At 36.7% G+C, this 12,641-nt stretch overlaps 1 protein-coding gene across 2 annotated transcripts in view; it reads right to left on the bottom strand.

Annotated features, from left to right (window-relative positions):
* The window catches only part of WDR7 (WD repeat domain 7), a 265,985-nt gene that overhangs the window by 174,349 nt on the left and 78,995 nt on the right, over positions 1-12,641 (bottom strand). The window contains exons 17-19 of one of the 2 annotated variants that reach the window (XM_080919796.1): positions 9,421-9,516; positions 7,049-7,167; positions 5,142-5,265 (exon numbers count right to left, since the gene is read on the bottom strand). In XM_080919796.1, the coding sequence (XP_080775922.1) occupies positions 5,142-5,265; positions 7,049-7,167; positions 9,421-9,516 (339 nt within the window). The remainder of the gene's footprint in view (positions 1-5,141; positions 5,266-7,048; positions 7,168-9,420; positions 9,517-12,641) is intronic. The other variant, XM_080919797.1, reaches the window with a different exon arrangement.

Genomic DNA, 12,641 nt, shown 5'->3' with positions numbered 1-12,641 from the left:
AACACAAAGCTTCAAATAAAAGAAAGTACAATTGAGTCTATACCCGGTCAGCATTACAGTCCAAAGTTGATTAACATGCTAGATCAAAAGTTGGTAATATGAGATGCTTTAGAAGAATGTATGCCTAATTTTTCCTTGCTCAGGTACACAATATTGAAGTAGAAGATACAATTGAAATTTTTTATTATCTTTTTTTTAATTATTTTATTTATTTACAAAGACTAGAAAGTCATTGTCCTCTTGGTCCCCCCCCCACAGTTCCTCATCCCATTCCTCCTCCCCCTTGACTCCAAGAGGGTGCTCTACCCCCAACCAGGCCTCCCCCTTCCCTGGGGCCTCAAGTCTCTTGAGGATTAAGTGCACTTCTCCCACTGAGGCGAGACCAAGCTGATCTTTGCTACATATAAGCCCGGGCCTTGGACCAGCCTGTGTATAGCCATAGTTGGTGGCTCAGTCTCTGGAAACTCCCTGATGTCTGGATTAGTTGAGACTGCTGGTCTTCCTATAGATTCGCTCTCTCTTTCAGCTTCTTCAATCCTTTTCCTAATTCAACACTAGGGGTCCCTGACCTCAGTCCAGTGGTTGGGTGTAAGTATCTGCTTCTGTCTCCATCAGCTGCTGGTAGGGCCTCTCTGAGGACAGCCATGCCAGGTACCCATTTGTTAGCACATCACAGCATAGTAGTGTCAGGCCTTGGTGCCCCTCCCATGAGATGGATCCCAAGTTGGGCCAGTCATTGGACTGCCTTTCCTTTGGCCTCTTCTCCATTTTTGTCCCTGCAGTTCTTTTAGACAGGAACAGCTCTGGGTCAGGAATTTTGACTGTGGGTTAGTAACCCTGTCCCTCCACTTGAAGCCCTGTCTATCTACTGGAGTAGACTCTTCAAGTTCCCTTTCCCCAATGTTGGGCATTTGGCTAAGGTCACCTCCAATGAATCCTGGAAGTGTCTCATCTCCCAGGTCTCTGGGACTTTCTAGTGTACTCCCCAACCTTCCGCTCTCTGAGGCTGCTTATTTCCATTCATTCTCTTGGCCCTCTGGGCTTCTCTCATATCCCCTCCCCCCATATCTGATCTTGTTCCCCTTTTTCCTTTTCCTCTCCTGTCTTCCACCCAGGTCCCTCTCCCTCTCCCTCCCTTGATTATTTCCTTCCCCTTTCTAAGTGAGATTGTGAAGCCGCCACACTTGGGCTTTTCTGTATGTTTCACTTCTTATGGTCTGTGGATTGTAGCCTAGTATTTTGAACTTTACTTTCTAGCTAATATCCACTTATCAGTGAGCACATAGTATGAATGTCCTTTTGAATCTGAGTTATATCATCCAGGATGATATTTTCTAGTTCCATCCATTTGCCTGTAAAATTCATGATGTACTTATTTTTAATAGCTGAATAGTATTCCACTGTGTAAATGAACCACATTTTCTGTATCCATTCTTCTGTTGAGGGACATATGGGTTCTTTCCAGCTTCTGGCTATTACGAATAAGGCTGCTATAAACATGGTGGAACACTTGTCCTTGTGGTATGGTATGCTGTGGCGTCTTTTGAATACATGCCCAAGAGTAGTATAGCTGGGTCTTCAGGTAGATCTATTTCCAATTTTCTGAAGAACTGCCAGATTGATTTCCAGAGTGGTTGAAGCAGTTTGCAGTCCCACCAGCAATGGAGGAATGCTTTTCTTTCTCCACATCTTTGCCAGCATCTGCTGTTACCTGAGTTTTTGGTCTTAGCCATTCTGATTATTGTGAGGTGATCTCAGGGTTGTTTTGATTTGCATTTCTCTGATGACTAAAGACTTTGAACATTTGTTTAAGTGCTTCTTGGCCATCTGATTTAGGTAACCAAGCATTCACATAACTTTTGAAGTACTACTCAAAAATAATAGACTCAAGTAAAAAATACCTAGTTACAAAAAGGGAAATACTTAAATTTCTTAAGAGCAAACTACCTTGTTTAAACGATGATAAATATAGCAAAGATGGATTTCCTAACAGCTATTTTCAGCTTCATTTTGTCTGCACTTAAAGATAATGTGACTAGGAAAGGCCCATTTTTATAGCAGTTCCAGGCAACCCCAGAGTCAGTCTACTTATTCTCACACATCTGCCCTCAGTTAAGATCGAAAGACACTGTACCGAGCCAGACAGAATAAACAGAGGGCAAGAGAACTGAGGTTTAGAATCTTGCAGTCACTGAAGTGTCTGAAGAACTTTCAGGCAATTTTCAGTACCCTTAGTCTATTATCTCAGGTGAAAGCAAAGGAAACACAGAGAAGGACAATAGTATCTGTACTGCCTGATTATCATGATGGTTACAGCAAAACACAGACCTTACAAGTGCTTAGGAAAAGCACATACAGAGAACGTTTCCCAACAGTGATGGTCATCCTACCCTCTGTGTGCTTTCCCCTAACTGGGCCAGTAACAGACACTCACAGCATGGCTAGGGTTGCTTGGGGGATAGTCAGCAGCTATCCTCCACTTTCAACTTAGTTTGTAGGGAAGCCATTCTCTTCTACCCAGGAGAAAAACAACATGGTATCAGATATAAACAATGGTGGGCTCTCTTTTTCCACCCTGGTCCTGTTCTACTCCATACTGTGCCGTGGGATGATTTTCATGCATCTTTATATGCAATCACTAATTTGGGCTCAGAAACTGTCTTCATTCTACTTCCCACATTTACATCTGGTTTCCATTCTCCTTTTTGAGACAGCCTGATTTCATGCCGAATAAAAATGTCTTGAAAATGTTTCTGATTGCTTTCATAATTTTTTATAATTCAATTTTCTTCTTAAAAAATCTATAGTGACTTGTTCTTATGCAGTTTCACCTTCAGTCTACTCTAAAATACCTCATGAATGTTGTCCTCAAATGTGAAACATTTTTATAAGTATTTATGTGTACATATATATCTATTGTATATATACACATAAATATTTGCATATACATATATAAAATTATATAAGCTATACATTTTATATATTTTATATATTATGAGTATATTATAAGTGAATTATGTTTGTTTTATATGTTAATATATGATATATTAAATATAAATATTATATATTATATACATAATTTATGTAACTTATCTATAATATTTATATCTGTACACACATATATAAATACGGTGAGAGGAATGTATGTGTGTGTGTGTGTGTGTGTGTGTGTGTGTGTGTGTGTTTGTGTGTGTGTGTATTTGTGTATGTATATATGGGGTGCCACTATGTTGACAGCAGTTATGCTTTCTCACTAAACATGGAGCTCACTGATTTGGTTAGGGCACAGGGATTCTCCCAACTTTGCTTCTCCAGGACAAGGAGATCTACCTGAGCCATCTCGCAGACCCTTGAGGATGTTTTGTGCAACAAGTGTTATGACCCAGCTGATCCGTGGAATCTACTTTCTAAGGGCAATGTTCACATCAGGAACTGGAGTGTGTTTCACATAACCCATTCACACATTCAATAGGTAGAAGGGTTTTTATTCTATCCTTCCTATTCTTTCTTTCTTAACTGTATGTTCTGAAAAGTTTAATTTTTATTTACTTTATTTTATTTGTTAATCTATTTTTATTTTATTTTGCAGTGCTGTGGATCAAAACAGGTAAGCCCTCCACCACTAAACTAAAGCCACCAGCAGCTATAAAAATCTTTTGTGAAAAAATTGTCAAAAGAATTTTAAGGCTAATATATTAAATAAAGTAAACATATGTTAGAGGTCCTTAGTTGTTTTTCTTTGAGGGAAGAAAAGTTTATTCGTTTATGGCTTCAGGAATACCAATCAGTCCTGGCAAGAAGGACGTGGTGGACATCATGGCAGAGAGGAAGCAAAGAAATCTGAAACTCTGCTCAGTCCCTGGGTTTGGCTCTTGTTGTTTGCGTTTGTTGTAATTATTGTCGGTATTACTACTTTTTTTTTGGTTTCTTATTTGAAAGGTTTTAGAAATTCACTCAATAAATATCTGGTACTCAAATAAAAGTTTTAATTATGTCATGTCATGTGAATATGTGACCACCCTTCTCTCAGGTATTTATTCACTGAGAAAATCAATAGTGCTTACTTAAGCTAGGTACCAACCTGTACACTGAATAAGGGTCAACTCACTCCACTACAACTCTACAAAGCCTCCTCTCATCTTGACTCTTAACTGAAAAGATGGCTGTTCACAAAGCCTTGGTAACGTCCCAAGGTCACATGCCTAACGGCACCTGAGGGGAGCACAGCTGGCCTGGCACTAGGTCCACTCTAACCTCTACAAACTTCCCGCAGTCTTCCTTATCTGCTCTTGGACAGCACATGTGCTACTATCACAACACAAGGTGGGTATGATGCTGGTAAGCACTTCTCTGCATGAACAACTGACGGTGCACAAAGTCTGCTTAAAATCCAGTCTATTTAATGGTAAAATGTATTTTTAATGTTTAATCAAGACTGAATGTTAAAAACTGAAAGTATCTTCCTAATAGAAATCAAAATAAAATTTTAATTAACTTCCTTGTTTTTAGAAAAACAAAAACTTAAATAAACTAAGGGCAAAGATTTTTATCAAGGACGAAAAAAATAATGGTGCCAAGTATAAGCTTTTCCCAAAATATACTTAACCTAATATCATGAAAACAAAAATTATGATTTTCACAAATTTCTGAAAAATGCAATAATTTCCTCAGTTTGTTTAAATCATAGTCATTCAACAGACTCAGAAGACACAACTCCTGCCTATTGTCTCTCTTCCCACTGTACACAGGTGTGACTTTACTAAATCTTTGTTTTTCAAGTGTTCATGTAATCTTAACTTGAAAGAGGTCTTTCTACACACACCACATGATCAGTATGAATCATGTGGAACCAATAAGCCCAAAGAAACAACAGGCAGAGAAAAAAGTTGGGGTTATATAGGGTAGAAATGCTTTTTTCTTATTGGGAATTAGTTTCATAGAGTCAGAGCACTAGTGAATATTTTGATATTGGTTATATCTTGTTCTTTTTAATTGCCATATTTGAAACTACCAAGATTCAAGTAGAGAAGACCAGGTTTACGGACTTTATCTCGCTTGTGTTCACGTCACCAAACATGAGCACTTGCCGCTCTTTCCACAGAGCCCTCCCAGGGTTTTCAGAAAAGCACAAGAACTCTTACGTGATATAACATGGTCCATGTATTGAGGGAGATAAGGAGCCCAGGTATCAATAGTCTCCTTCCGTCCTGCCTGCTCAATTCTTCTCAGCTCTGCTAGAAGCAGGGCCTGTGCAGCCTCTCGAACCTAACAGAATTGCAGAGACAATGAGAGAAAAGAAACGTGTCAGCTGGTAAAGTGATGTCTACAAACTAGAAAATTCATATGATTTAAAGTTAGAAAACATAGAAATTTCTTATTTATATAAGACTGTTAATCCAATAATGAAGTAAGTAGTTATGGAAAAATTAAATGCTAGCATCTTACACATAATCAAAGATGCTTTCATTCAAAAATATTTTTAAGCCAACAGACAGACATAAAAGATGCTTTCATTAAAAATATTTTAAAACTAACAAACAGACATTTAATTAGCTTTATGCTTCAAACTTGATTTTCTAAAGCATTCTTATGAGGCGGCACTTTCAATTATTAAATTTCCATGTAACTATTATTGTTAAAATCAATGTTGGGAGGATTAAATTGTTCTTTCTTATGCCCAATAGAAACTTAACCTAATTTAGTGAATTCCTTATATACTTCAGTTCTGTTTGGAAATAAGGGAAGGAAATCAGGGCAGGCAAATAAATATGTTAAAGCCATTCACTGAATAATAATGTTTGAATCAACAGGCCAGAGAGATGACAGAGGTCTCCAAAAAATTATTTCTTGATTTTAAATTTACATTTCACCAAGCCTTTTCAATATTTGTTATCTACTTTATCACATCAACATTGCCCCAAGCATTGATCCTTTATACAATCAAATAGGTATAAATCCACATGATTCACATATACCTAGACACAAACAAAATGGGTAAATAGATTCCTGCATAACCTCTTTCAGTTTTATAGAGGGAATCATTTTTCAAAATCTATATCTATTTTTCTTTCAATTGGCCATGCAACTTTTTATTTTGCAGTTTAATTTTAGTTATGTTTAGCAGCAATTCCACAGGCATGAACCCAAAGAAGGTAGTTTATTTTTAAGCAAAATACCAATCAATTTATTAACTATTTATAACTCAAGGGATAACTCAGCTTCATCTAAAAAAGAGTTTGAGTAAAACAATCTTTATAAGTATATTGTCTTTTAAAGTAAATGAAAAGATTATTCAATGCAAGTCTATGTGAACCTTAGTATGTTTCAGTTCTGCTTGGAGCTGAGTCAACAGAGGTCAGAACAGGCAGATATCTTAAAGTATAAAGTATTATGATGTTTCATTCAACAGTATGCCAGACATACAGAGGTCTCATCAGATTCTTTCTCAGTGACATCATCGTCAATTAGCAAGTATACATTTGTATAATCCATGATGTTCATGCACCAACATACCCTAGTAATGCATGTGTTCTCATGAGAATTACATTATTATCTCTACTTTACAAACTGTCTACAAATAGAATAAGTGAAGTATCCAGGGTTACCAAGTTAATAATAGCTTGCATTGACATTTAATCCAGCTCTATTATAATTCAGAAGACTGTCTTGTTTTACTATAACATAGGACCTTCCATTTGATCTCTGACTGTTCCCTTGGAAATTTGATGAAAAGGATTGTACCAAATAATCAATCATGGGGCAGGGGCTATATGTCTTTGCATGTGAGTGTAAAAGAAATAACTATACAAAGAATGTGAAACATTTAATGAAATACTCAATGAATTTTTAGGAAGTAAATAAACTTGCTAGAACATTTACTGTTCACTATAGAAACAAAGGAGGAAGATGGAAAAATCTTGAATCCATATTTTCTGTAATGAAATGAGTAAGTGCTAAAGGATACAGGGGATAAAAGGTACTTTTGCTTAAAACTCACATTTCACTGGATTTGTGAAATGTTTGTATCTCCCTTATCACTCAACTTTACCTCCAAGCATCGATCTTGCCATCTTCGAGCTAGCATCTCCAGAAGAGGAGGCCTAAATTTATCCAGCCCCAGCAGGTCAGGCAACATAACACAGTGCATAGCAGCTAACTGGCTCCATCCTATCAAAGGTGACATATTACAAGGACATTAGACATCCCCGTATTCTACAGTAAATGGAAAGTTGTTATTTATGTACACTCATCAAAAACAAAAAGGGAATATAAGCATGATATAATTTTAGTTTAATATTATTACATACAAAATGACATGAAATATAATTGTCCACATAGTTCTACCAAATTCCCCAAAAAAATTCTAAATTAAAGATATTAGAAGATGACAAAGAATATAATAAACACATGTGAGAACTGCGCATGTGAACTTGTTGCCATGTAAAAGGGCATTCACACAAACACCCACATTTCAGTGGTCTGTGTGCTGCCAACAGACCAGTCAAAGGGGCTGTCTTCCCTTTTTGTCAGGGGCTTTAATTAATACGGTTACAATCAGCTCTCTTACTAAATGAATCAGAAACTTGATCACATCAAAGCTGAAATAACATAATGCCAATTTTAATGAAATATAAATGAAGACATTGCACAAAATTAAAAACCTGATAATCCAAATGTATAGTCTTAACTATCACTGATTCCAACTGAAAGCAAATCAATTTATTTTTTCCAAATTTCTGATTCTTAATATAAAATCTAATTATATGAAAAAGAAAGACTACCACTATGCTAATATACAGATTGTATGAGTCATATCACCTTTATTGTATAAGTTTACAAAATTGTATACTATATGTAGTATAGTATAAATTCAATGAATGTTCATCTTCTCAAATTACATATGAGGCCATTATTAGTTCAGTGTATTGAGCCATTTTCTCCCAAGGATAACATCTAGAAACAAATAATCAGGAATGGATGAAAAAGCATCCACTACCATTTATAATGTATTATCCATGAGCACAAAAATTTTATCAGTTCTGTGTTTTAGAAGAATTAACATTGTAGTCTTCTAAATTAATAACAAAACAGTATGGTAAATTATAAAGTGATCTCTTAAGTTATTAAGATGAGACAAGTCATCTACTTAAAAACTCATTCATTCAGTAAGAAATTCTCATCAACTGATAACAAATATGTAACTGCATTAATAAAGGTGATGGACATACATTTCATTTTGAAATTTACAGCACAGGAATATATCCATATACCCACATATGGATATATACGTAAATTACTCATGTAAATAACCTCTTGATTAATTTTAATGTCTCTCCAACAGTCTTACTGAACTGCTTATCAACTAAGCTTTCACACATGATGGTCCTTATAGTACAGCATAACTGTTTTAAAAGAGCCCAAGAAGTATTATTCTAATTATTCCAATCCAGCCTTCACATACAAGCTTTAGCATAGTCCTCTGATAGGGAAATAAAACAAACAATATATTATCATGTTAAATTCTTGTATTTTCTTTCCCAGGAGAACTTATTACTTGTGACAAGGGCTCTGAGCTTCAATGACAGCCTAACATTCCCTCCATTTGAATGGCCTTGCCTTATTGGCTTTCGTGAAGAATCTGAATCCTTTAGGTTCATATTTTAGATTTTGTAAAGTTCCTTCTCTGTATTTTCCACAGACTGGTAAAGATGGGGGTCACATGGAGACAGTGGCTGTGCTGTGGGGCTCACAAGCTCCAGCACATTTCAGGCACAGACAATGCCAAGAGAGGACTGAGCGGCAAGTATCTGAATAGTCCATTCTCAATTTCACATTCTCCAAATTATTTCCCATTTGTGTAACTACACAAGAAAGATATGCTAGCCCAACAGAATCCAAAGGCTTAAATCACAGATTTTTTTTTTTTCTGCCTGAAGCAGAAACGGTAGAAAAGGTGAATTTCTATCAGCTTACATCATCAATCTGAAGACTTTTCAAATGAGAATACAAATACACAGACCCACTTGTCTTTTACTAGAGTGTATGGGTGTATAAAGACAGCACAGTGTCTCATGCACTAGTACATGTGTAAGTTATTATCCTTACTGCCACAAATCAGAAGGTAAAAGCCACTATGACAACAATTCAGCTTGTAACAGACCTCCCAACCAAGACCAGCATTCTCTGCCTTCCTGGAACATCGCTCTAGCTGACAGCAGACATGTTCTACTCTAGCAGGACGGACATCACAGTTTTACAATTGGCACCTGGCGTTGAGTTCAGCAAATAAGGTTTCAAACGGGATTCATACAAAATAAAGCAGATGGATGTATAAACCAAGATTAAAAATAAAAACCAAGAGTACATCTATCAGGCCAAAGCAGAGAGGGAAAGGAAGTGTTCCAATGTGAGAGAGAATACCTTCATTTACTAAGAAACAGGCATGGAAAGCAGGAGAGGCAGAGTCAGAGCCAGAGTGATCAGCATCAGACCGAGCGGAAACGACAGGAGCAGCAGCTTGCAGAGGAAACAAGGATAAATAAAGAGCAAAGAATTGAGGTACAGCGGGTTCTGAAAAAGAGCTCAGTATTAGTGAAGAGTGAAAACACAATTAGCAAAATATAGTGAGCACAAAACTAAAAAATGATGCTGTAACTAGAAAGGAGCACTGGTGAGAAAGCACTGTAAGGAGGCCACGTCTCTTGGAATAGTGATCTCAATCAAGTTCAACTTCCGCTGGAAGCCACCATCTTTTTGATACTAAAAATCCACAATATAGCAAATCATGTAAAAAAACATAACCATAAGGCAATGAAAACTACATTAAGAATTATCAAAAATGTAATCTAGTCTTTAAAATAGATCACAGAGAAAATTTCTAGGAGGCCTTTATATTTTGATCATATTTTTCTAAGTTTATCCTCTACTATTATACATAAACCATTTTTAAATCTTTCAAAATAATACGCAATAGAATGGCACTTTGATTCTCTAAACTTCCATAAAAACTCATCATCAAATATAACGTAAAGAACATACACTGTACATGCCATTTAGTTCTTCTTACAAGAATTTTAGTATAGTTTCATTCATTTAAAAAATATATGCACTAAAACAATTATGAATTTTGTAATTCATATACAGTGGATAAAGCAATCCCTTCCCCCACTCAAGAAAGTTGTACAGCCGGGAAAATGTTGCCGTTTAAATTATCATATGAAAAAGCCAGAGGACCTTATGGCATACACATCCTACAACTGGAGGTCAATGTTAAGATTTAGAGGTCACCATGTGACACTTCCTTCCTATGAAAAAATTACCATATGTCATGCACAAGCATCTTCAAATTAATCCCTCTCCTCTCTTCTGTCACTGAGCAGCTATGGGCTAGGCTCCTGAGCAGACCAGGCATTGTCTGCTGGACGGCATGTTTGCTTTTCACGCAGTGAAGTCCTTTTGTTATGACCGGACAGCTGCAGGAAAGCAACTTTTTTATGATTTTCACACAAATGCATCACACTCAGGCACGTGTGAGGGGCCCAGCAGGACTGAGAGCAATTGTGAGCAGGGAGACTGGGGAGAAACTGTAGTGTTTTCTTAGGATAGACTGGGGTTTTGTTTGTTATAAGGTTATGATTGTTTTGTGTTACACTTTTGTATTTAATTAGATTTAATATAATATCTAAAATTTTCACTATAATATTAAAAATAATACCAAATACTTAATATACTCCACTGAATATTTATTTTCCATTTCTCTTCACTATTTAATTAGAAATTAGTTTAAATGGCTGAGATTTACCTCCCCATGTATAAAGTTCGTAAGGTCACTGCTTACTACAGGATTACCTGTGTGGCTGAAATTCATGCCACTAACATTCTGACGCCCTGCCCTGGGAGACCCCAACAGTTGAAACTTTTCTGTGGGAAATGTGTTCTTGGACAATTTCACCCATGCATACAATGCATTCTCCCTTTTTCTTCAACTCCTTTTCTCACGTTCTCTAGAGAACACAGTGTTAATTCTCTTTGATTTCATCCTAACTCTGCAGATACACTAGAATGAGAAGATCAGAAAAAAAATAAAAAATAAATCAAAGAAAGTTCAGGAGTGAGTGGTCACTGTCAGCTATGTCAAATGAACAGAATTAAATAATGATGCTTTCTCAGAGTAGGAAGACTCAAAAGAGCCAGTCAGCAGCGCGCCTGGCGAAGCAGCGTGAGTATGTGTACCGCACTTGCTACTCAACACGCACAAGACACACAGGAAGAGGAAAAAACATCTGTGGTACTATAACTGTGGATTCATGTTTAATGGGAGTAGAAACAGGGGTTTATTTATTTATGCTTTAATTAATCCTATGAATGCTACTAATGAAGTAACAGATTAAGAAATTGGATTTACTAAACTAAAAATCTCAGGAGCAACATAAAAACATCTTATGCATATTACTCACAACTAGAATGGCAAAATCTAGAAATACTGTAACAGTTTGTTGAAAAAGTAAACTCTTATCACCGCATATATATATATATATACACATATATATATATATATAACTGCTCACATATTTTAAAAAAATCAGAAACTAGAAAAAATATTATTCACTGTAAAATGTTCAAAGTTTAGCAATAAATGTCAAATCAGAAAAGTCCTGTGGATGAATACTGAAGATTCATAGCATAAACCATGTCCGCTCATCTGATTACAGAGGCAGGCGGCCGTGCCACCGTTCCTACAGAGCGGAAGATTGAAGAGGTGTACATTCTATTATCTTGCCAGGCAGGGTCCCCTAAGAAAGTGCTATTGTAGGTCTGGGCCTCACCAGCTGTTTACTGTCTATGGAGACCAGAGCACTGCGGTGAGCTTACGCAACAAGACAGGCCTGTAAGTGCTCGCTTCAGCCTTTCTCAGACAAATAGAAATAGATCTTTTTCATTTGAGGTCGATTCTAAACCCCATCTTTCCTCCACTGCTACTATGGTATAAAGAACATTTATGTGACAGAGATTAACCTTTTGAATGACAAAGGTTCTTTACATATTGTTGTAAATCTCAATAGCCTTCCAGTGTATACACCCAAAGAGCACCTAAACTTTCACAGATCAAAAAAGAACATCAAAAAACTATAGAAAATAAATGTAATGCTTTAGAAGGTAAAGATTTTTATAAAGCCTAACATTGAAAAGATATAATTATTTAATACTAAGTAGCCCTTTAAAATGTTAATGGTAATTATAATGCTAGGGAAAGAAGAGAAGAAGGGAGGGGAGGAGGGGAGGGGGAGGAGAAGAAACAGGGTGGGGAGAGAGCAAAACAAGGTAAGGAGAAAACTTTAGCAACTAGTGGTTGCTGAAACACCAGCCACAATGCACCTACCATGAAGATGTTCTGCACCAGGACTGGCATTTACTGCCTGCATCTTGAGGTCACATTTCCCTTTTACCCTCACATTTATGTCTGTGTATGTATGCTTTACATCGTTTAAGTCATCAGAGTTAAGATGAATTGTTAATGGGGTCTCTTCTCCTTTCCTGAGATCTCACTGAAGTATATACTAAGTATTGGACCTCAGAGTGAGGTGCAGGTCAGTGACCCCTGCACTGAGAAGGAAGGTAAGGTGAGAAGATCAGAGCTGGAG

Source organism: Micromys minutus (genome assembly GCF_963924665.1).
Source record: "Micromys minutus genome assembly, chromosome: 8".
In the NCBI taxonomy this organism is placed as follows: Eukaryota; Metazoa; Chordata; class Mammalia; order Rodentia; family Muridae; genus Micromys; species Micromys minutus.
Note: the sequence above shows the minus strand (reverse complement) of the source record. Positions and strands in the feature narration are given on the sequence as shown.